The sequence below is a fragment of the Mustela erminea genome, chromosome 2 (assembly GCF_009829155.1).
Source record: "Mustela erminea isolate mMusErm1 chromosome 2, mMusErm1.Pri, whole genome shotgun sequence".
NCBI classification, from domain to species: Eukaryota; Metazoa; Chordata; class Mammalia; order Carnivora; family Mustelidae; genus Mustela; species Mustela erminea.
The window spans coordinates 138,535,344-138,561,089 of record NC_045615.1 but is presented as its reverse complement, the minus strand read 5'-3'; the positions used below and the strand labels follow the sequence as shown (position 1 = coordinate 138,561,089).

At 43.3% G+C, this 25,746-nt stretch overlaps 1 protein-coding gene across 1 annotated transcript in view; it reads right to left on the bottom strand.

Moving 5' to 3' along the window:
- The window catches only part of CWH43 (cell wall biogenesis 43 C-terminal homolog), a 54,351-nt gene that overhangs the window by 25,452 nt on the left and 3,153 nt on the right, over nt 1–25,746 (bottom strand). The window contains exons 3-9 of the mRNA XM_032334273.1: nt 22,592–22,712; nt 22,050–22,204; nt 19,227–19,428; nt 17,991–18,079; nt 13,366–13,623; nt 10,048–10,170; nt 5,460–5,539 (exon numbers count right to left, since the gene is read on the bottom strand). Coding sequence (XP_032190164.1) covers nt 5,460–5,539; nt 10,048–10,170; nt 13,366–13,623; nt 17,991–18,079; nt 19,227–19,428; nt 22,050–22,204; nt 22,592–22,712 — 1,028 coding nt within the window. The remainder of the gene's footprint in view (nt 1–5,459; nt 5,540–10,047; nt 10,171–13,365; nt 13,624–17,990; nt 18,080–19,226; nt 19,429–22,049; nt 22,205–22,591; nt 22,713–25,746) is intronic.

Genomic DNA, 25,746 nt, shown 5'->3' with positions numbered 1-25,746 from the left:
ATCAGCAAATGCTATTAACCGCTACTTTCAGAATATCACTGACTCTGGAACAACATGGGAGTTAGGGGTGCTGTCCCCCTGCACCGTTGGGAATCTTTGTCACCTTTGTCACCTTTAACTCTCCTTTGAGGAGAGTGTCACCTTTGTCCCACACTTAACTATTAATAGCCTCCTGTTGACTGGAAGCCTTACCCATAACCTAACAGGCAATAACACATATTTTGTCCATTATATACCGTATTCTTACAAAAAAGTAAGCTAGAGAAAAGAAAATGTTATTAAGAACATCATAGGGAAGGGAGAACACATTTACAGTCCTGGACTCTGGTTGTTGATACTGGTTTACATCGTCTGTTTACAGTATGAATCGTGGATCAGTCCCTGTATCACTGCGGATGGTACATATATTACTAAGAGTAGACGTCAAAAATGAAAAGATAATGTGAAAAACAACTTCATATTTGCTTGCAGCTCTAACAGTTCACGCACTGAGAATGAAGAAGCAGTAATGTTTGCTTTATGGTAACCTAGTGTAATCGATATGATTGCTTCACAGTAGCCTAGCCTATATGCTGATGAATGAATCCTTGTAAAATTTTTATAGCACACAGTATTACAGACATAATTATAATGTGGTATTGGAAACACTGTTACACTTAAGAAAATACACTTCCCTGTAATGATAGATTGATACTTAGCTTCTCCAATTAGGAGAGAGAGAGAGAGGCATGCTGTACAGTAATATAATTCTTTGAAAGCAGAGTTACAGAACAGTAGGAAAATGAAGATGTTATTAATTTTACATCAGATATACTCACCTGCTCCCTACATAAGGACAGGCTGTCCACTTCCACGTGAGCCTTGTACACACCATTCTACTGATGAATACTTGGGCGACAGCGCCTACGACGAGCTTGAAGGTCTCCTACAGTTCTTGCGTCCAGGTATCAGATTGCCACACAGAGACGCGCACACGCACAACGGATTTATGAAGTGTACAGCGTGATGATTACTTTCCATTGATGAAGTGAAAGTGGCGCACCAGAAAGGTCTTCATCCTCCTGCCTTCACATCGAGTAGGCTGAGGAGGAGGAGGAGGAAGAGAACGGGGTCGTCTTGCTGTCTCAGGGGAGCCAGAGGTGGAGGAGAAGGAAGGAGAGGCAGGCCCACTCGGTGTAACTTTCTGGAAATACACTGTCGTTTTTGTCTGGCTTTCTTGCCTTTCCAGTTCTCTAAAAAATGTTTCTGTGTGGTCCAATCCGTCTTCCACCGTCTGCTTTAGGGTCAGTGCCCTTGTCATCAAAGGATGTCTGTCATCAAAGAAATCAAAAGCCATCTTGCATAGTCAGACCCCTTCTGCTGGATTGGCTCATGTCGGTCTATTTTCTGTCGCTGCTGCTTCCAGATCTTTCTCATGACCTGGCACTGGTGCAGAAGCACCCATCTCCAGCGGGCCATCTCCTGGGCATTCTTCTGGTGTGCTGCCTGTCAGCTCTTGAGTTTCTCCAAGATTCGTATCTTGACACCCTTCAGCATCTGCCAGTTTTGCCGTTACCCACAGTCCCTTTCATGAGTCCCTCGACCGGCTCTGTCATAAATCCTGCGAAGTCACGTACGACATCTGGACACAGTAACCTCCAGTGGGAATGGGTTGTCCTGAGCTCGATGGCTTTCAGGGCTTTTACTAAACAATGGCCTCTGCGGTGATGTAATTTTTCCAGACTTCCACGACGTCGAACCTGTCAGGTTCTCCTCCACAGCGTTAACAATTGTTCATAGACTACTGTGTGTAATGGGCCTGAAAGGGCCGTATGACTCCCTGATCTCTGAATCAGAGACGTGCGTGGGGGCAAGTCATCTTCGATGACTTCGATGACTTCAGTGCTGAACTCACAGTGTCCTGCATGGCTGGGGCATCATCTCCTGTCAACAGAACTATAAAAGGCTGTCCATTCTGGCAAGGTATTTTCTGACTTCGGGAACCAAGCATCGATGGGACCAATCCAGAAAAAGGGCTCTCTGCGCCCAGGCCTCCTTGTAGTACAATCAGAAGACTCAGCTGGTGTTTATCTTTGCCCTTCAAGGCTCAGGATGAGCAGCTTTAGGGATAAAGAGAGCCCTTGACTAAGCCCAGCTGCATTTGCATAGAACCAGGGAGTTAGTGCAGCCCTTCCTGTCTTAAATCCTGGTGCTCGCTTCTTTTCCATACTGACAGATGTCCTTTGTGGCATTTTTTCCCCCCACAATAGGGCACTTTCACCTGCATCAAAAACCTGTTCAGGTAGGTATCCTTTCTCCTCAGTGACTTTCTGAATGGTGTCTGCGAACTCATCTGCTGCCTCTCGCTGGGCAGAAGCGGCTTCCCCTGTTGTCTTGACATTTTTCTAAGCCAAACCTTTCTAAAATTAAATTCTCCAGCTTTAGATCTTTCACCTTCCTTTTGCTTTCTTGTTCTATAAGGATTTCACTTTCTCTCGAGTCACCTTAGTCCAGAGGTGTGCCTTTCTTACAGCAAACCAGCACCCGCACAAAAGCTGCATTTTCAGTATGAGATGAAAAGGTATTTTGCCAAAAGTGCAAGGTTTCCGTGCCTGCGGGTGTGGCCGTGGTACACACTGTTTGGTCTATCCGCTTCTTTCCAATTTCACTGCCCATCGCATCCATCCAAACTTCCACGGTTTCTCCCCTGAATTCCCTTTTCTTCTTTTGCAGTGGCCCTTACACTGGCTTCATTTCTCGCAAGATGCTGGTGACGCAGCTGCAGACCCCGATCTGCAGGATGTCCGGCAATTCGACTTTCCCTTGTCTGACCGTCCTCTGCTTCTTGGAGCCCTTCTAGCATCACTAGTGACACTTTGTATGAGTCCCATGGTGTTATTCAAGGTCTACGCATATTGTTTACAGTCAAAAACATGAGAACCACAAAAAATCACTTTTTGAAAAATATTTTATTTATTTATTTATTTGAGAGACAGCAAGAGAGAGAGAGCAGGGGGAGGAATAGAACAAGATGGACAAGCAGATTCTCTCTGAGCCTGACACGGGGCTCGATCCCACGATTCCCAGACCATGACCTGAGCTGAAATCTAGAGTCGGACGCTTAACTGCCTGAGCCACCCAGGTGCCCCAAGAGATCACCTTACTGTGATAAGAAATTTACTAGAGAGACAAACTGCTCACCTGGAGATTAGCATCACACTGCATTTGAAGCTGATACAACATTTGAGCCCACTGCCGCAGCAACAGGAGGTGGCTATGAAATTGTTATGGTAGCATGGTACCACAGCTAATTTTATGCCGTTAGGATTTAATAGTGCAGCTTTGTGTTTGTTTACTTTTCTCTCCCCTACAAACGGTGCCATGCAAGGTCTGGGTTTGTGTATGCAAGTTTTGATACTTTTTACCTTTTTCTAATAAATTTGTGTATGCTTTATTAGTAAATGACAAAACAGACTAGTAGCTATTTTATGCATTCATAACACAACTTTTTCTGAAAATTTTCATTATATCTAAGGTAGTGAGCTTTGCCTACAAGTTTTTTCAAATTGTTACAAATCTCCCAAGAAGGTTCCAATACATTGAAGGTTCCAACCAAAGAAGGTTGGAGGTTTGATTCCAACCAAAAAAGGTTCCAACATTGAAAAAAATCTGCATGTAAGTCTATTGGCTCAATTCAAATTCGTGTTGTCCAAGGGTCAACTATATGTTCTAAGTCTATCCGCTTCTCTCCAACTCCACTGCCCACCAGACCCATCCAAACTCCCACGGTCTCTCTCCTGAACAACTGAAAAAGCCTAATAACCTCTCTCCCTGCTTCTACTCTACAATCCATTCTGCACAAAGCAGAATGTGTGTGCGTGCGTGCGTGCGTGTGTGTGTGTGTGTGTGTATACACACATATATATCATGTATCTTCATGTTCCAGCTCAAAATACTCCAGTGGCTTCCACTGCAAGAAAAATTAATGAAGATGCCTCACTGTGCTCTGGGAGTCCCACTATGATAGGACCCAGCACAGCCTCTCCTTCCTCAGTTTCTCCCACTCTTCCCCTCACTCACCAAGTTCCAGCCACACCAGCCTCACTGGTGGGCCTCAGACACACCACGCTTCTTTCCCCTCAGCCCTGTACACACGTGCCCTCTGCCCAAATCTTCTTCCCCTGGCTCTGTGAATAAGTCTCGACTCAAATCTCATCACGTCCTCAGAGCAGCCTTCTCTAACCACGCAGACCATGCTCCTCTCTATTCCAAAATCCTATCTGCTTCTGAGCATCCTCACCTAACGTGATGGTCTTCATTTACTCCCCGGAATACCATCTTTCTCCCCTACCAGAATATAAGCTCCATGGGGGTCTGGCCCTACCTGTTTATGCCTATTTCTCTAGAACCAGGCACACAAGAGACATTCAGTAAGCGTTTACCAAATGAATGAATGAATGAGTGAGTGAATGAATGAAAAGAACAGGTATTAAATCCAACTGAAATGAATGACTCCTTTTAAAAAGAGTCCCTGGCTGACATTAGGGGTCTTCTTCTGACTGACATTATGTTCCAATAACAACAACTAACAATTAAAGGACAAAAGAGAGAGACCATATAATGAATTACTTACTTACTAAGAAATAGTTACCAAAAAAAGAAAGAAAGAAAGATAAAAAGAAACAGCTACTGAGTTCTGAATGCGGACCAAGCACTTTGTGAGGTGCTGGAATCACAAAGGTAAATGAGAGAAGCCTGGTCTCTGTCCTCGGTGTAGCTTTTCATTTATATGAAAAAAATATGCCTGTTAATACAGAATATTAAAACTCAAAGTTAACCCTCAAATTCTGCTTTAGTCAAAACTGTAACTCTCTTATGAAACACATCAGACTTCACAAGAGCAGAAACCACAACACTGCAACTTAGCCTTCCTTCTGCCCCCTTATCTAGAAGAGAAAGGGACCAGAAACCATTTAAAACTGTAGACAGCAAGAGGGAAAAGGAAGACCAGAAAACTTCCATGACCCATCAATATACAAGCTACCCCAAATCTTCAAATTCAAGAATTATCTATAAGATCGTTTTTAAATCAGGCTCTCATATTGTTGCCTTCAACAGTATCTGCCAAACAGTACAAAAAAGCCCATTATAAAATGGTTCTTTATTTCATAGTTTAGATATGTTAAATCATGGAATATGGAAATATGGAATATATATGGGATATGGAAAATATAATTTCATTCAACAAAATTATTAGCACCTTGCCTTTAATAAATGGGTCTGTCCCAAGAACCCAACTTCATGAAATAATTCTATTATGTTATCAGCCTATGACCTAAGGCTTCGAGAGATGGTTTACAAGGCTCTGAAGTCATGAGACACAGATCTACAGTTCAGGCATAATGAAAAGTGTACAAATATCTGCATGTATATGCATTCATACCATATAAAGTTCTGTATCAAAAGTTTTCATTACTTACCTCTTTGCCCAATTTCCTCTCGTAGGTTTTATGCCGTAGTCCTAATCCCAACAGCCCCACACCAACAAGCAGCCACAAAACTAAACAGAAAGAAGAAATAATTGTTTAAAAGAAATGAAGTTTGTCTTTTAAAAAATATTTTGTGGATAATGCTGTAATAAACATAAGGGTGCATAGATCTTTCCAAATTCATGTTTTCATGTTCTTTGAGTAAATACCCAGAGAAGGAATTACTGGATCACATGGTAGATCTGTTTTTAATTTTTTTTTTTTTAAGATTTTATTTATCTGACAAAGAGAGAGAGACAGCAAGAGAGGGACACAAGTAGGGGTAGTAGGAGACAGAGAACTAGGCTCCCCACAAAATAGGGAGCCCTAGGATGGGCTTTGATCCCAGAACCCTGGGATCATGACCCAAGCCAAAGACAGCCACTTAACTGACTAAGCCACCCAGGCGCCCCTCTTTTTAATTTTTTGAAGAATCCCCATACTGTTTTCCATAGTGGCCGCACCAGCTTGCATCGATGAATGAATAAAGGAGATGTGGTATGTCTATTCACAATGGAATATAACTGAGTCGAAAAAGAATGAAATCTCGCCATTTGCAATGACATGGGTGGATGTAGAGGGAGTAATGCTAAGTGAAATAAGAGAAAGACAAACACTATAAGATTTCACTCATATGTGCAATTTAACAAAACAAATGAACACAGGAAAAAGAGAGAAACAAAAAAACAGGCTCTTAACTATAGAAGAACAGACCAGAGGGGAGGTTGGGCGGGGGGGCAGTGAATGAAATAGGTGATGGGGATTAAGAATGCTCGTGTGTTGAGCACTGAATAATGGATAGAGTTCTTGAATCCTGTATACCCGAAACCAATACAACACTGTATGTTAATTATCCTTGAGTGAAAAATAATAATTTTATGAAGTTATTAAGTCCATTAGTCAAGGATTTTATGCAAAGGAGAAATGTCTAATTCCTGGGTTAGTTTTCATGTGTGATATGTATGCATTGCCCACACTTGAAAATCACATTTGTTCCGGGTTTTTTTGTTTTTTGTTTTTTTAATTTTATTTATTTGAGAGACAGTGAGAGCAAGAGAGATCACAGCACGAGAGGAAGAAGGAGAAGCAGACTCACTGCTGAGCAGGGAGCCCGACACAGTACTCGATCCCAGGACTCTGAGATTATAACCTGAGCCGAAGGCAGACGCTTAACTGACTGAGCCTCCCAGGCGTCTCTGCAGCTCAGGTTTTAAGGGATCTTCCCTGAAAATGCTCCAAGAACCATAAATATATACAATAAAAAATACGTAAGAAAACAAGTCTCCATGAGCAGAAACCAGCAGGGGAAAAAAAACTCTGCAGAATCAAACTCACAAATACTTCAGATATTGCAGCTTTTAGAGTCAGAATACAAACTACACATGCTTAACGTGTCAAAAAATAAAAGAGGGTATTCAACAGAGTATTCAACTAAGAAACAGGGATTAAATTAACGATTAGGAAATTGTGTGAAGAAATAAAACAGGCTTCTAAAAATAAAATTATATAGTAAATAGAATCATTGAAATTAGAAACTCAGTGGACAAGAAAGGTAGCAGTAGACAAAGCTGAATAGAGAATTAGTGCCAGGGAGAGCTTAAAAACCAAGGTGGAGTGGCACCTGGGTGGCTCAGTCGTTCAGCCTCTGCTTTCAGCTCAGGTCATGATCCGAGGGTCCTGGGATCGAGCCCTGCATCGGGCTCTCTGCTCAGCAGGGAGCCTGCTTCCTCCTCTCCCTCTCTGCCTGCCTCTCTGCCTACTTGTGATCTCTCTCTGTCGAATAAGTGGATAAAATCTTTAAAAAAAAAAAAAAAGGTGGAAACTAGGAAAGAGGTGAAGGGACACAGAGACAATAGTAAAACGATCCAATACAATCCAGCTACAGTCAAAAAGGAAGAAGGGAAAGAATGAGAATGTGGCAATATTTGCAGAAATAAAACTGAGAATTTTCCAGAGGCGATAAAAGACATGATTCTTCAGATTCAGAAAGCCCAAACACTAACAAGCAAGATGGGGGGGAGAGGGGAGATGGATGGGGCAAGGCGGAAATCACATTCGAATACATCACAGTGAAACTCCAGAACACCAAAACAAAGAGAAACCCTAAGAGCTGCCAGAGAAAAAAGGCAGATGATCTCCAAAGGAGCAGAGATCACAGGACAGCTGACGGCTCAGCGGCAAGAACTGGAGCCAGATAACAGAATAGTATCTTTCATGCGCTGAGAGAAGAAAAGCAAAACAGAAAAAAATGAAAACCCCCAACTACTGAAACAATAGAACTTGAAGGTATAATGTTCCAACTAGAAAGAGGAGTAGGAAGGAGGGATAAGAAAAAAAGAAAAAGAAAACCAAATCAACGCAAAAGAAAGCAAGAAGAAGAGGAAGAAATAGACCTAGAGAAAGTAGAAAAAGCAAAAGCAAAGTAAGATGACAGAAATAAATAATAAGGCATGAGGAATCACAACAAAACTAGATCACATTTTCAAGCGGAAAGACGAGACTGATGGTCCAGAACACGCAAAACAGTGGAGACTGTGAAAAGATTCAGTAGTCGCCAGGGTTTGGAGGAAGGACAGAAGGATGAACAGGTCAAGTACGGGGGATGTTTAAAGTAGCAGAAATATTCTGTATGATGATACCATAATGGTGGAGAGATGCCACTAGACGTTTGTCAAAACCCACAGGACATACAACAAAAAGATGAGCTCGACTCTAAACCATGGACTTGACTTAATAATAATGCATCAAGACTGGTTCATCAGTTATAACAAACGTACCACACTAATGCGAGATGTCAAAAATGATGGAAAGTGGGGACAGCAAAGCTGTCCCTGTGGAGGAGCGGTTGTGACGGGGTGTATGAGAGGGAACTCCGTACTTTGCACTCAATACATCTGTAAGTCTAAAACTGCTCTGAAAAATAAAATCTATTCATTTTTCTAAGAGACAAAGATAGTGGTTGCCATTGGTAGAGGCAGGGAAGGTTGGACAGGCAGAGCACTGAGCATTTTTAAGGCAGTAAAATTACTCTGTATGACACTATAATGATGGCTACAGATCATTACATGTCTGTCCAAACCCACAGGAAGTACGACAGTAAGAGCGAGCCCTAAAGTAAACCACAGATTCTGCGTGATAGTGATACTGTCAGTATACATTCCTCAGTTACAGTAAATGTACTAATTGGAGTGCCTGGGTGGCTCAGTCGGTTAGGCATCCAACTCTTGGTTTCAGCCCAGGTCATGATCTCAGGGTCATGAGATCAAGCCCAGCGTCAGGCTCTGTGCTCAGTGCGGAGTCTGCTTGAGATTTTTTCTCTCTCTCTCTCTGTCCCTTCCGCTCTAAATATAAACAAATCTTTAAAAAATAGTAATAATTAAAAATCTAATAAACAACCCAGGGAGGGGGGGTTACTGATAGTGAGAAAGGGCTTCTGTATGTGGGGCCAGAGAGTATCTGGGGCATTACTGTACTTTCTGGTCAAACCAAAAGTGATTCTAAGAAATAAAATCTGTTTTTAAAAAAATTACACAGAACTGTCTAAACAACTTCATAAATAAATGGTTCCAAATGCCTCAATCTGATGAGTGACCTAGAGAGTTCTGGTTCTTAATTCTACTACTGCTACTAATAACAACAACGGCAACAATAAAGACAAAGACTGTCAGGATTAAAAACAAACAAAACCTAGCAAGTCTTAGTTTTAAGAGACATACTAAAAAAAAAAAAAGAAAGAAAAGAAAGAAAGACATACCGAAAACATAAGAACACACAATACAAAACTGTAAATTTTTAAAATATCCCTAACGTCGTAATATAATCTTTTAAAATTATGATGGAACATATGTAAAGTATTTACACAATGGTTTTGCTGCTTTGTAACATCTCTTTTAGAAATATATTACAATTTTATTTAGCTTTATTGTTTTCTCTTTACACTATAATATTTGGTCGTCTTTATAAAAATATCAAGTCACAGAGGATGGAGACCTGCTTTTACACATCTTCGTATCCTGCATGGTGCTGTGTAGTTACGGAGTGCGCTGGATCCTAATACACTATCTGCCAACGCTGTCCTTGCAATAAACATTTTTACTTAATCCAGCTCATTTGAAATTAGACCAAATCACAAACTCACTTCACTTCTGAATTTCTACTTCATCAATAGTCTGAATGTCACCATATTTAAGCTCCCCCAAAAAGGAGAACAAGAAAGAAAGAAATAGTCTGAAATAGAAATAGTTCTCGTAAGAACAAAGCATTTGGGAAATTCTACCTGTGAAATGATCTTATCTACATGAGAAGTGAAACAAAAGTAATGCAGCGCATTTGTGGTTGAGACGAGAGGCTGTCTGAGATGTGCTTCAAAGTATGTCGCCAAAACCAGTAAGAAAATAGCTGTTGACAACACTGGCAAAATGTCAGTAATCTTTGGAACCGGGTGAAGGGTACTGGAGGGTTCATTATACTCTTTAATTTCATACGTGTTTGAAAATGTTGTTATAATTGAGTGCTTTAAAAGAAAGAAAGCAAAACTTACGGAGTTTCATGTATTTTTCACTCTTTCTGAAAAGGGCTTTAGGACTATTTTTGGCTTGAAGAAAGTCGAGGCTTTTCTTCGGACCAAATAGCATATTCAGGCCAATAATTAGCATCACGGTCCCTGTTAAAAGAGAAAGCAAGAACATATTGCATTTTAAGCCAAAAATCCTCCCTGTAGTAAATTCGAGGAGCCTAGATTGCATTTCAGTGGACGTACCCTGAAAATTCAGTAACCGGCTTCATTTATCTCAGTACCTAAGCAATTATTCTAGTAGCGCTTTTGATCACTGGGATTGATCGTAAGAAATGAGCAAGGGCTCTAGGAACCCTGCTTTAAATGAGAAGACCCCAGCCTGTTCTCGATGAGGAATGTCTTTCCATTTCCTGAGGGTTTCCCGTTATTAGGTTGGTAATCGCGAGCTTTGCTGCTGATTTTGCAGGGGAGGGTGGCGTACGGAGAAAGGAGCCTTTTGAACTGCTTTGGGGGACTGAGTTTTCAGCACTGAAGAGACCTCGAATGCATCAGGCTGAGGAGTACGAGAGGAAGACAGGTAGATTCTGAATCCGGCCGTGTTTGTGACCGTAATTCTGGCCTGGGGTGTCAGTCCTCATGGAGCAGACATCCGAGAACCCCCGCTGAGCCCGTTAGGGCGAGCCAAGGAAGTGGAGCTCCGTTTGGATGCATCACGATGGAATTTGTATGTAAAGTTTACATCCTTCTCAAGTCATACAATAAGAATGGAAACAGAGGTATGACTGAACAATATCTAAATGAGGAAATATCAAATAGAATTTAAACTTAGGTGGAAGACTGGCAAAAAAAAAAAAAATTACATGCAACTTGCAGGAAATGGCAGGGTAAGCTTGACAGTAAATGTATTACTAGTTTCCAGTTTAATACAGATTCTCTTTAATTCAATTAAAAGCTACGCTAGGGGCACGTGGGTGGCTCAGTGGGTTAAGCCTCAGCCTTTGGCTCAGGTCATGATCTCAGGCTCCTGGGATCGAGTCCCGCATCAGGCTCCCTGCTCAGCAGGGAGCCTGCTTCTCCTCTCTTTGCCTACTTGTGATCTCTCTCTCTCTCTCTCTCTCTCTCTGTGTCAAATAAATAAAATATAATCTTTAAAAAAAAAAAAAAGCTGTGCTGAACATTACCAACCTGCCTTAGTTTTTGTGGCCTTATCGATATGTCACTCTTACTAAAAAAAAAAAAAAAGTTTCTTTGTATGCAGCTATAATAAAGCCATTTCTGCAGTCCCATAAACAGTGAGAAGAAAACTGAAAAAGCATGTCATTCATAACATTCCAAAGAAATGAACTTAGGCTTAGGATGGCTCTTACTGTTGTTCGTTTTCTCCACATGGCAGACCCCTAAGCAAGCTGGAGTGAGAAAAAAAGCAGGGCATTGGACAAGAAGACAGAGCAGGACAGAGTACACACACCTGAAAGAAACCAGAAGAAATACACAGTTTGCAAAGCCAAGATTACTGCAGAGGAAATGCAGCAATGCATGTCTCTAAGTGGATGAGAGCACGGGTGTTTACCAGAAATAGCAAATTCTCAGTTGTTTTTACACATTTCATATAATTCAAAGAAAAAAAAGCTTCCAAGTCAGCCTTTCCTGCCAGATGCCTAGCTCAGGATGTAGAGAAGTTTATGTGAAAATGTACAGTTGTTGGAAAAATACCGAGGGCCCAAGGGGGAACTACAGGTGGAATTGTAGCACTCACCCCAACTGTAATTCCGTTTTGTCTGCTTTTCTGTATGGTGGTGTCCCCACTGCGCTGACAGCACAGACTCTGTGTCCCTTCCATCCCTGGTGCCTGGCACCGTGCCTGGCACAGGCAGGAGCCAGTAATTTTTTTAATGAGTAAATGAGCAAATGGGAAAACGCATTGGTTAACCAACAAGGACTGAATCCCCTACGGACATGTTCTGTCTCCTCAGTTTTTCACAATTTTTATCCTGGAAGCATTTGACATGTTTTACTCAAACTAAAATGACAGGCGACATTTGATTTGTATATGTCTGTATCCGTCAGTACTTTCATCCTTGCCGGAAGGCGATTTTTGAAATAGTCAACTGAGCTAAGTTTATGAAATTTCCATTTTGGTACATAGTTTTTAACCACTGAAATGGAAAATATGTATTCGATGATTTGGGAATTTACCATTCATACTAAGATTCATGCATGTAAGCTATATTTTATTGGGAAAAAAATATGGTAAATAAAAACCATAGATAGGAAACCTGGGTGACTCAGTTGGTTAAGCCTCTGCCTTCGGCTCAGGTCATGATCCCAGAGTCCTGGGATCGAGTCCTACATTGGGCTCCCTGCTTGGCAGGGAGTCTGCATCTCCCTCTGCCTGCTGTTCCCCCTGCTTGTGCTCTCTGTCAAATAAATAAATAGAATCCTTAAAAAAAAAAAAAAATCACGGATAAGATTCTGGGGAGCCACAAAAAATAATCACAATTCCTTTTATATTTATGAGCCAACACCAAAAGAGCAAGGAGCACACCACGATCCTACCTTTTCCTGACATAGCTTGTAATACAACTGTTACATAGTATTTCTTTATACTCTACTATGGATTAAATTTGGTTAAAAGACCTTTGCCATAATAAGTATTACTGAGGGGCTCCTGGGTGGCTCAGTGGGTTAAGCCTATGCCTTCGGCTCAGGTCATGATTCCAGGGTCCTGGGATCGAGCCCCACATCTGGCTCTCTGCTCAGCGGGGAGCCTGCTTCCTCCTCTCTCTCTCTACCTGCCTCTCTGCCTACTTGTGGTCTCTGTCTGTCAAATAAATAAATAAAATCTTAAAAAAAAAAAAAGTATTACTGAAAACAAGAGGGGACTGGGGAGAGAGACAAACCATAGAGACTCTTAATCTCAGGAAACAAACTGAGGGTCGGTGAGGGGTGTGGGGGGAGGGATGGGTGATGGACATGAGGGAGGGTATGTGCTATGTTGAGTGCTGTGAATTGTGTAAGACTGATGAATCACAGACCCGTACCCCTGAAGCAAACAATATATTATGTGTTAATTAAAAAAAAAAAAAAAGAAAAAAAGTCAAATAGTTAAAAAAAAAGTATTACTGAAACTCACTGATGAATTAAATCTTTTAAGTAGCAATTTACACATTCTTCCAGTTGTTTTATTTTTATCAAGAGACTCTATTTGAATTTAAAAAAAAAAAAAAAAAAGGTAAGATCATCCTAGTTAGCTCCACCAGGCACATAAAATGCTAAATCCTAGTCAGCCTGAAGGGTATTTTCAAGTAGTTACTCTAATCCAGACCTTTCAGATATACTCACCCAAAAGCACATCAGATCTCTCTCTAGCATAGACACCTCCTGGGACAAATTTAAAAGCCGTGCACCACGCACAGAAAAATATCTCTAGAAGATAAAATATCATGGCAGTGGTCATGGCTTTCCCAGGGCTCGCCCCTGAGCTAAGAAGGTGTCCAAGCACGTGAGGCCACACAGACGCTGTGAAGACGGCCAGCACACAGCCAGAAACAGCGGCTGCCCCCGTGGGCAGGTATAGGAGGCCCGCAGCTGACGCTGCTCCTGTTGGTGACAGAGAGAGGAAAAGAATCAGTCAAAAAGGCAGAAGATTCTCTTCCATTTTCTAAAAAAAAAAAAAAAAAAAAAACAGAAAGAAAGAAAGAAAAGAGGAATGGGGTTATAGGATGACTGATACACAGCTGTTCAGATCCCTAAGGGACCTCAAGGGCATTCAGGTCCAGCCGGCAGACTGACAAGCAAGAGAGGTCTCACACAGTTACGTGATTCCCTCAAGGTCACACGGCTCATTCCTTGCAAACCTGGAGGCAGAAGGTGAGTCTAGTAATTCTCAGTCCAGAGCTATTTCTTCAGGAGGTGTAGGAGGAGAGAAAAAGGCATTTTTAGGTTGTGCTACGATCCTAATAGCAAAACAAACAAACACCCTGAAATAATCTGTAATACCAAAAATATGTTCATTTAATTTAGCCAGCCAGATCCAGGACATGAGGAAACATGGCAAGTCAGCGCGGTTTCTAGGATGTTTTTGTGAAGGAACTTTCTAACGGACTTCCCATCAGCTTAAATGCCGCCGCTTGCCCTGCAATATGTAAGTGGGCTTTCCCAAGCACACGTGCCCCAAAGAAGATGTGACCGAGATGGGGTGAGAGGGTCAAGGCATTAGCAACTCTGCTATAGGTTCATTCACCACCAGACAGCCCAGTCGGTGTTGAGGGCAATGCCATCTGCTGGGTCCGCTGCAGGTAATTCATAAATGTCTGCTAGTTTGCTGAGCCCGACCTGACCGCCTAACATTTCTCCCAGTTCCCGTGAGATCAGTTCTGAGACAGCAGGTCAGGGTCTTACCGTAGCCCACTGGGAATCCCTCAGGGTAACACCTTTCCGTCGAATGTGACATTCTACAGACGGTTCCGTCGGTGTATAACCGTGACCCATCCTTCCAGGATGTCTCTAGCACAATGCCCCAGTCACTGCTGGGGCAAAAACTCCAGAAAAGGAGTGGGGAGCAGGAAGTGGCTCCCGCCAGGACACGCCCCCCAACCCCCACCCCGTGGCTCATCCATCCGAGAGTCCCACTTATAAACTGCCGGGCAATGCCGTGGGACTGCCTTTCCCTCCCCACCCCCACTTCAAAAAGAACATCACCCCGATGAACGCGAGAACCAGATCCCAGAGCCCTCTCCAACCCACAGACGTTAACTCCACAGCAAGACCTTGTAATACGTACGTCTGACAATGGTTATTTTAGTAACCAAAATATTATTTTATTTTGAAATCAACAAATGTAATGACTATATACTGTAAAATTTTTTTTAGAATACAGAACTTTAAAGCAGTTAAGAATTGCCTTAAGACCAAGCCAATCACAGCCAATGCTCCTATGTATTTTTCCCTTAAGTCTTGTTCTATGTATATATAAAAGTATTTTTATGTTAATGGAATCATACCACATGTTGAGGATGATATTTTACATTTTCTCATAACATTTTTTTAAACATTTTTGTGTATATATACTGTATATATACTATACTCTGGGCAAATACCCCACAGGATAAGACACCATTTTCCTACTGTTGGCCATTTACAAAGCTTCCAAAACTGCGAGGAACATCTTTTTTTGTCAACTAATCTCTTACTCCATTTTTTATCATCTCCTTAAAATACTCTTTAAAAAAGAGACTACAAGTACCATGTCAAGAGATGAAAGCATTTTAAAGAGTCATTATTTATAGTCAACGGCTTATGAGAGGCTCTAGCAATCTTCTTTCCTCCAGAAACCTTGCCAAAAGTCTCACCTTGTGAACACTGCCGAAATTATCTCTTTCCAAAAATCTTTACCAAATTAATGATGAAAACAGTATCACATTGTGAGTTTTGCTTTTCTGATGATTAGTGTGAGCGAATTTTTCCTATTTACCAGTTTACAAGGGCTGTTGTTTTTTCTTTCTTTTTTTTTCTAAGAATGAATCCTGAGTTGATACCCTAAATGAAAGACATTCTAATGACTGTTGTTTCTGTCTTACCACAAAGAATTATCTGGAGGGGAAGAAAATATCTTTTCAAATTCCCTTGACTGTCACTGCTTTTATTTTTAATTTCTATTTTTAAATGGGCTGCCTATCTTTAAATCCACTACACTTGTATTTTTTAAATAGGTTATAAATTCAAAATCCAAAATTCCAAAAGGTGACGAGGAGTCTCTCTGGCCCCGTCACCCACTAGACCCCCCCCAGTGGAGGAAACCATTGTTAGCACTGTCTTTGTCTCTGGATTTCCACTGCCTCTGGATTTCCAGAGATCTGCTGATGGATAAAAAAAATATATGCGTGTGTGTGCATTTCCGTCCCTTTTTCATACCAGTGGCGGCATTTGACACACACCGTTAATCACTCTGCCTTTTTCATTTAACTCTATATCTTAGCTGTTTTGTGTTTGAGACCGAGTAATCGCCTCCAAATCTTTATATCTAAGCTACCAAGCAGAATTAAGAGTAACCGAATATTCAATAATATTTATAATAACTAATGTGCTAGTTTTCAATAGATCAAATTTTCCATACAATAAAATCATAGGACCACTGTATATAATACATTGGGCTCCTCTCCATGCATATGGTACACCTGTTTTTTTTTTCTTTTAATAGGACTTTGATTTTAATAATTTATTTGCCACAAAGATTTAAAGCTCCTGTATCTTTGCATTTATAAAATTCTATTGGTCACTACCGTCATTTATTTCATGCTGAGACCCACTGAATTGCAAATTTTAACTGTACAATGAAAAAAACAAGATTTATTTTTCTACAGTCTGCTTTATGAGACAGTTTCCAGAGGTGGGTCACAGTGAAAAAGGGGCACCATTTCTAGATAATTGTGTGAGTTCCAACTTATTTCAGGTGAGTGGAGGCAGAGCTGAAGCCCATGAATTGTGGCCCCACTTTTCTCTTTACTGCAAAGAGCCCCTTAGAAGCCTCAAATCTGCTTGCCCCTGAGGTCTTTTTAAACTATCATTTAATACTTTAGGGAGACAGCAAAACTAGAGTAGGTCTGACTCTACTTCTCTGGGGATATAAGTATCAGCATATCACTAGAGGTTCACGATTTTTCTGTCCTTTAATGAACAGTTTATATATTTCTGGGGACCTCCGTTCTCCCATGTTTTAAATGAAACTGCCAATTCCCTGCCCAGGAAGCATGTTGCTTATATCCCATGTGAAAAAGGCACGAGATCCGTGCTGAAGAAACTTCCAGTGGGCCTCGCGTCCCTTTCCACGATGGTGTGTAGACGAAGAGGCTGTACATGCTCCCTACGGATTCGGCATTTACGAAAGTCTCCAGCCTTTTTCTTGAGGAATCCTATGAGGCATCTCTCTGATGAGAAGGGAGGGACTTCTGTGTTCTACTCCTACACCCACCCACAGACCCCATATAGAATGTCTACCAGAAAATACGCATTTCCTGCAAGTAGAAATAGCTCAACCTGCCTGCCAGGCTTTGCTCCTATAGCTCCAGGAGGATGGGGACCCAGCTAAGCTCGCGAATGGAGCCATCTGTGTGGACTCCACGTATGTCTCCATGCGAGAGTGATGGCCCTCGGGGTGTGAAGAAAGGCTAGCCAACCCGCATCTTCTGACACCGCTACACAGTCTCGAACCCACCACGGCATCCGGGAACACTCGGGATTGCCTGGTTAATGAACACGTATGGGGGCCGCTCTCCTCACAGAAACCAGAGATGCTGGTTTCTCTGTCATGGAGTGGGGAGCTGTTTATTCAACACTAAAGCTGATTCTAACTGCTTCTGCCTTTTAACAGGAAGGGAGAGGGTGGCATGATTCAGTCACAGAAATAAAATAGAGTCATAAAAATTAAGTAGTTGCTCCTCAGATAGGATGGTCTCCATCAGTATTCTGTAATCCTACTGGGGGTGATGGGGAGGAGAGGGTCCCAGCCTTCGAAAGAGCAAACGTGGACCTGGAGAGGGGTGAGAGCTAAGGAGGGTGTTCCTGAAAACCAGAGAAGCAGGGACGCTTGGAGAGGACAAGAGGGCTGGCAGCGTGGTGACGTCCGAGCACCATCTCCTCAGCCCCGTGGGAATGCTGTTGCCAACACCCGTGGCTTGTTCGGGAGATGGGGCAGGGTACGGAGGCGTCGTCAGGTAGCAGTAGGGAGCTACAGGAGGACGGAGGCAATGAAGTAGGAGGAAGCAGGAACCTGCGGCCAGCAGGCACTGGGCCCCGTGGTGACATGTGGGTCACAGGGGCAGCAGCTGGTGACCACAGCCCCGCTTGGCAACAGCACAGAATGGTATGGCCGCCTTGGCCATCGGCTTCCACTCCGGGTACACACGCCTGCACAGAAATCATCAGCCAGAGCGAAATGCCTGACACATCTACAGGCAAACTCCACGTACCTGTGGCCCACCAGATTAACCCGGAGCTGGGAAACCACGGACACTCTGAGAGCGTCAGTCCACTCGCCAAGCCCAGCAGAACTGCGCCTCTGTAAGAAAAGGACATGTTAGGGGGCACCTGCCTTCGTGAATATTTCATTGTCCCAAATATAAAAGGGAAATTCACCTCCGGCTTCTAGGTACATCCGAGAGACAATATGAGGGTGAAAAAAAGTCACTGAGGTGCTGAGAGCCCAGTGAAAACCAACATAAGATCCATTTGGAACCCAGAAGTAATAGCGCCCAGACTTGAGATGCATGGTATCTTTGATCTTTCATGGTCAAGGTGAAACTCAGCAACTGAGTCTTCTCAGACTGTTAAATTCGAGTCCATATTGGCCATGTGACATTTTATGGTATTTTTAAAGATTTTGTGTATTTATTTGATAGAGAGAGCATCACGAGACGGAGAAGATCGAGGAGGAGGGAGAGGGCCCTGCAGACCCTGTGCTGAGCTCAGAGCCCGCTGCAGACTTTCGAACCCAGGCCCCTGAGACCGAGACCCGAGCTCAAACAATTATCTGAGGCTGATGCTTTAAAGGATCCTCCAATCTTTTTACGTGAAAGGCTGGGCAATCTTTTTACGTGAAACGCTGGGCCTGAACCCAGGAGAAAACAGGTATGCCAAAGATGAGAGAAAGGATCAATGAGGGCCAAGTACATGAACCAACACTTTAAATCAAGATCCGTGGCCTCCCCAGGTGCCCCGTGGTTGGAGCAGGAACCAGAGGATGCAGAGAGTCTCCGGGGCTTCCCCCCTTCCCAGAGAACACAGATCAGTGCCCAGACTGCCAGCCTGCTCTCTCTCAGCAGGGCACTGTGGTCTTGTCCCACCAAATGCCAAATGAGGGGTGTGGAGGAGACAGGCAGGGAATGCCATACCTCCCCTGCCCCTGATATGCTCCTCCATGCAGGGATTCCTCAGAGTCCCCAAGCAAGAGCTTCCAGAACCTCTTACCCAGCGTGCACACCCCTCAGCCCTCCATCCTCAGCTTTTTAGCCATCTTTCCGCACAGGGCAAACACCCTTCTGGCTCCTTCCCTGCAGTAGGCAGTAATGTCAGGCAATGTTTCTGCTGGGTCGGGAGAGTGGGATGTGATCACCTGGCTGGCACAGATCTAGCAGCTCCACAGAAGAAGTATTTCCTCCTTCAACTATAATAGCCAATTTCTTGATCGCAGCCAAACGGAGACTCACCCAAACGGGTTAGGATCTGGCCCTGGGTGGGGGTGTCCACTCACTGCCCATCTGGAAACAAGCGAGACCTCTCCAAAAATCCAGTGGGTGAGGAACACGAGACTGCCAAAGGCAGCCCCTGCCAACCACCAGGCAGGCCGGGAGGCTGCGCCCTTGGCTGCCTCTCCAGGCTTTTTTCCCTCTGGTTTACAGCAGTCGCCATCTAGGATTTTAAAAAAAGGGATGGGGGAGTCAGTTACATGTAAATTTACCCTCCGCTTTTCACAGTCTTTTAGCAAGTTAAGAAATGGTACCTGGCTTCAAGGAGCTTATTTCAGAAGGGAGGGTGAGACATGAAACTACAATACAAAGCAGAACATGCTGAGAAGCTAGTTGGTGGGAGAGATGATTTCAGGCAGGCTAGATCGGGAATGGTTTAGAGAGAACAAGGCGGGGGGTGGTGGGGAGGGAGGCCTGGGTGGCTCAGTCGGTTAAGTGTCTGCCTTCGGCTCAGGTCATGATCCCAGAGACCTGGAATCAAGCCCCATGTCAGACTCCCTGCTTAGTGGGGAGGCTGCTTCTCCCTCTCCCTCTGCCCCTTCCCACCACCCGTGCTCACTCTCTCTCTCTCTCTCACTCTCTCAGACAAATAAATCTTTAAAAAAAAAAAAAAAAAAAGGAAAGAAATGCAACAAGTTATTTATTGTGAAGTGAACAGTTATGAGCCAAAACATAAAGAGAAAAAGAGACTGGTATGTTCAGGGAATACCAGGCCATGTCCCCCCACAGAACAGGGCTCTCATTTAATCTGCTGTGCAACCAGAGGAACACCAGTTTGCTGACTAAGCAGTAACTGTTCCCAGCCTTTAATACGAACTCATTCCAGCCTAAGGTAAATTTCATTACTAGTCCCATTTTACAGATTAGAAAACTGAGGCCCAGAGAGAATAAGCCCCTTGTCCGAGCTCATACTGCTGGTAAAGAGAGCTTAGGCAGACTGGTTCCTGGGCCTCTGTGCCTAACTGCACCAGACTTCATGGGACTCTTTGACCAAGAGGTCTCATTTCATCGCACCAATGACTTCGTGTACAAAAACGTTAAGACCTGGACAAAATGCCGGCAGAATTATTTCTTTGCAGGAATGGACGGCCTGTTGGGCAGATGCTTCATGATTCCGTGAAGCTCTCAGTATAGTAGAAGAAAGCCTCAGGGTCTGTCTGTGGGGCTGGCAGCTGGATTTCACAAGGAGGAGACAAGCCCTTCTACTAAGGAAAGAGTCAGAGGAAGGAGAGCAGAGCAGGGAGCCACAGGGATGATGGGGCGGGCGGTGAAGACGCAGGAGGCCAGGACCTGGAGACTAAGCAGTCTTTAGGAAAGGAGAGACTTAAACTCAATTTGCTAAGTCTGTCACCGCGGTGTCCTTTGGTGCGGGACCCCTCCCCCGGGACCCAGCAAATCTTCGATAAAACTACAAAAATGCCTGGTCTGAGCTGATCCTGGGGGAGACGAGGAGAGGAGTCTGGAGTTTTGTAAACGAGGCCCGGGGCACGAGTAGGAAGAAACCAACAACTGGGTCACATACATTTACAACAGGCGGGAAAGAAGAAAACTCAAGTCAGGAAATGTAAGCAATACCCGGACGCTCAGATCCTTATCGGGCTGTACCTGTGAAATCTGCTGCCGGAGCTGCCACCTTCAGATGTTAGTGTTTTACAAAGCGTAAAGCTTGTATTAGGCACCAGACCATGTTCTAAATGTTCTAAGTAATATTAATGTCACTTGACCAATTTGCTTGCCTGATGCCCCCCTGGTTTCATGCCCAAACTGGGACCAAAGAGGGATTATACTAGCACTTTGCTCGTGGTGAGCCAAAACCCTCTAAACTTCCATTAATCTGCGAGATTTCTCCTTGTATTGACAAAAGAACAGTGACTCACTGAGACGGACACAAAAAGCCCCGGGGAAGGTTAACCAGAATCTAGTAACACTTCTCCCTTCTTATGAGGTGGATCTCAAGTTAGCATGTGTCGCAAACATCCAAGTCGGCTCTGGGTATGTCTGAGAAAGTCAGTGCCAGAGAGAGAGAAGTGATTTGAAAGGCCATATAGAGAAGCAAGATTTCTTTTTCTTTTCAAGCGTCAGACTTGGAGCTTAAATATCTTCAGACTCCCGGAATGCCTGGCTCTCAGCTTTGGCTCAGATCGTGATCTCTGGATCCTGGGATCGAGCTCCATGTTGGGCTCCCTGCGCAGCAGGGACTCTGTTCATCTCCCTCTCTCCCTCTCCCTCCTGTCTGCCCCTCCCCCTGCTCGTTTGCTCTCTCTCTCTCTCTCAAATCAATCAATCTGAAAATACGTAAGTACCTTCAGACTCCCGGGGTGGGGGAAAAAAAAAGACACAAAACACAAAAAACCCAGAGAGTTCTCCAACCCTTGCTCAAAACCAAATTCTTACAGTGTTAGAGATATCCTGGGGTCAGTATGGAAGAGGAGAGATGAAGGGTCTCAGCCCGGAAAGCCCTGTCTAGGGAGTAAAGGGAGAAAGACAGAGCTGAAAGCCAGCTGGGAGTCTGAGGCCTGGTTTACCCTCCCCCTCCACACTGATAAAAGCCAGAAATTTTCACCCTCTGTTCTGGCAAGGAAAAGGTGCCTTCTGCTTAGGTAACACCCCACTGGCCCCACCGGTTACTATTTCAGAGGGAGAGAACATTGAAATGGAGATCTAGTGCAGAAAGACTTTATCTTTTCAAGATGTGCTGCATTCAGATAAGAAAAGTAAACTATGTAAGAGAGCAAATTCCTTTAAAAAAAAAAAACAAAAACAAAAAACTGAACGTATACTGACCTGTGTAAATGCGGTCAAGTGTGGCTATGGTACTTAATGTCAGTATCACTCTGTTGGACATCTGATAACTCCAGATTGGGTTTAGTGAAGTGTACCAGATGCGGAGAACAAGAAGAAGAATCTGTCCTAAAATGAATCCCCAGATTCTGAGGTACCTGTAGATAGAAAAATATATTTAACAACTTTTTCTGTGGTTTCAGTGTACTGTGTTCGTAGCAAACGTCATAATTCAGAGCATGAGTATATGAAATAGTCCAGTTGGTAATGTGCAGTAAGGAACATGCTCTTGGTCTTTATAGGCAGCTTGTTATAATTCCTTAATTCTCAAAACAGGATGGAGACTGACAGCAAGCATTCCCATTCTGATTTTGTGAAAAAGGAAGAAAAAAAGAGAGAAAGAGAGAGACTTCTACAAGCCATATGCAAAGTAAATACTACTACTTGGGTCTTCTGCTCGCAACTTCCCGCTTGGTAAGTGACCACATCTGTGTGTCCACAGGCATAAGAGACGAACCTCTGTCCATAGATAGAAGATGCCGTACCTTTGCAAGCCACTTCCTGTCCACCACATCACAGCATGGACAATCAGCGAGGAAGACACGCCAAGTGCAAGGACCACCAGCCGAACCCTGGCGTTTGGAGCCTGGAAGGAGGCGATGCTGCCTACAGACAAAAGAAGGGGAGCTCAACCTTTCCGGCAAATGCGCGTTGGAACTCCATGATCTGCACTTGGTAACTGCTGTGTCTGGCACCATCTTTATACTCAGGAAGATCAAGTTAATAAATGTTTGTGTGTATACATCTTTTAAAAAATCTTTGCAGTGTCATTCGTAACATAAAATCCACTATGCTAAAGTGGACAATTCAGTGGTTTCTAATGTATTCACGAAGCTGTGCAACTATGACCACTAATTCCAGAACATTGTCACCACCCCCAAAAGAAATCTATACCCATTAGCAGTCCCTCCTTCCTGGTCCTTCCTACTGTCCCAGCCCCTGGCAATCATTAATCTACTTCCCGTCTGTCTGGATTTTTCCCACTCTGAGCATTTCAGATTCCATTTCAGATAATGGAATCATATAACGCATAGCCTTCTGTGGAGGGCTTCTTTCCCGGAGCATAAGGTTTTCAAAGCTTATCGATACTGTAGCGTGTATCAGTGCTTTGTTCCTTTTCACGGCTGAATAATATTCCACAGCATGGATATACTGCATTTTGTTCATCCATTCTTCGGAGATGGGCATTTGCGTTGTTTCCGTTCTTTGGCTACTAAGAATAATGTTGCCATAAACATGTGTGAGCATGAACTAGCTTAATAGTTACGTACATAGTAATTCATTTAAAATATCGGAGGCATCAGAGGTGATAGCATGTACCACCCAGATCTTCTCTGTAGTTATACAAAGATACTTTGGGACTCTTTAAAAACAAAGTTGTTTTGGGGTGCCTGGGTGGCTCAGTGGGTGAAGCCGCTGCCTTCGGCTCAGGTCATGATCTCAGGGTCCTGGGATCGAGTCCCACATCGGGCTCTCTGCTCAGCAGGGAGCCTGCTTCCTCCTCTCTCTCTCTCTCTGCCTGCCTCTATGCCTACTTGTGATCTCTCTCTGTCAAATAAATAAATAAAATCTTTTAAAAAAAAAAAGTTGTTTCATTTCCTAAAGAAGCATCTGAAGGGAGTTTTAAAGTAAACTGTGGCTTATGGCAGCCTCTCTTCAGCCTCGGCAAAGCTCAGGGGCGACTCAGAAGAGGATATAGCCGCACCGGTCTCTTTACCCAACTCTACATCACTCTCCTACCTCCTCTGTTTTCTCAAATTTAATTCGAGTTCTATTCAAGGTGATGGGTCTTCATAGAGGAAAAGCACCCCAGACACCATACCTACTACAAGCTTAGTAATATCACATCCCTCACAGCGACCAGAAGTTACTGGGCCAGAAGTGGACTCACATAATAAAAAACGATCCCCGTCACTCTCAGTCGGTAGGCTTTGCAGGTGAAGATGCCAGAGGCAGCACTGAGCAAAGGCAACCGAGGAAGGGCCACTGAGGAGACCGTGCCCGGAAAGCCAACCGAGGAGTGTGATGAGAAAATGAAACTTGCAACACAGTAACTCATGAAAGGAGACTGCGAGCCCCAGGCAGTTTAACTCAGTTACTAGACACTCCATCTGGGGTAGAACATTTCATTTCTGTTATTTCTGGAGCTGAAATTTGCACAGTCATTTGACAGGTCCTTCCATTTCTATGGACACCGTCCTCATAAAGGGTGAATTTTTCAGTGTTCTTTCCCACTGTTCTTTCTGAGCCTGGGATCCTGAAAAGCCAGAGATCTGCAGCCTCGTAGGGACCCACAGAAACTCACTGCACTTAACCTTGTTCTGCTTTCTTCAGCGACTGGCCCACAGAAAACAGAGGCAATTCCCTAGTAATTCCTGCCACTGTTTCTGAAAAAAAGAGTCAAATGATTGTTTCCGGAGAAAAGGAATATACAGCACAGTTCGTGCACAAATGCCACTTGGAAAAGTCAGAGAAACCAACTGCATCATAGCAGAGGAGCAAGACACCCAGAATTCTCAGCCACAGAGCCAAGCGGACTGGACTCTGCTGTTTTTGTTTTCTAAACCTTCTCTTCCATGACTACTCCTCCTTTCATTTTTTTTTTTAAGATTTTATTTATTTATTTGACAGACAGAGACCACAAGTAGGCAGAGAGGCAGAGAGAGAGGGGGAAACAGGTTCCCTGCTGAGCAGAGAGCCTGTTGCCGGGCTCAATCCCAGGACCCTGAGATCATGACCTGAGCCGAAGGCAGAGGCTTAACCCACTGAACCACCCAGGCACCCTTTCTTCTTTCATTTTTACTACCAGTACTTCTTCAAGGACTCTCAACATCCCTTACTAGGAATACTCTCAAGTCTTTGTGATAGTAAGTATACATTTAAAATTTTTCATTGTTCTGCTTCTCCCTCTTCCTCTGCCCCTCCCCCGCCACGTATGCTGTGTGCCTGGCTTTCTATCAAATAAATTAATTTAAAAAAAATTTTTTTTAAGGAAAAAAATGGGAGGCACCTGGGTGGCTCAGTTGGTTAGCCATCTGCTTTCAGCTCAGGTCATGATCTCAGGGCCATGGGATCAAACCCCACAGCAGGCTCCCTGCTCAGCGGGGAGTCTGCTTCTCCCTCTACCCCTCCCCCTCCACTTGTACTTTCTCTCTCTCAAATAAATAAATAATCTTTAAAAATTTTAATTGCTAAAAAAGCTCACAATTTTTCATGGCTAATTTTTGGCACTGTAACATACTCATATTCAGAATTCCGAAGATACAAAAGGTATATATTGCCTATGTCTAGCTAGATACCATATTCAAACAACTAACATGCTATCCGCTTTTAAAAAAAATCTTTCTAGAGCTTCTTAATGCATGTTCAATTAGATACTAAATATATTTCCATCTCAACTTTCTTACACAGATGTTCGTACTCTGCACAGTTTAGTGCTTCCTTTTTCTCCCCACTTAATATATTATAAAGAATATCCCATTTCCTTACAAAAATGATGTTCTCTTCTTTTACACAGATGCACAGTATTCTATAGTATTCCAAGTTTCAAAACCATAATTTACTTAACCTATCTCATTTGATGACGTTTAGGTTATTTCTAATCTTGTGATTGTAAATATTTCTGCAATGATCAAATAAT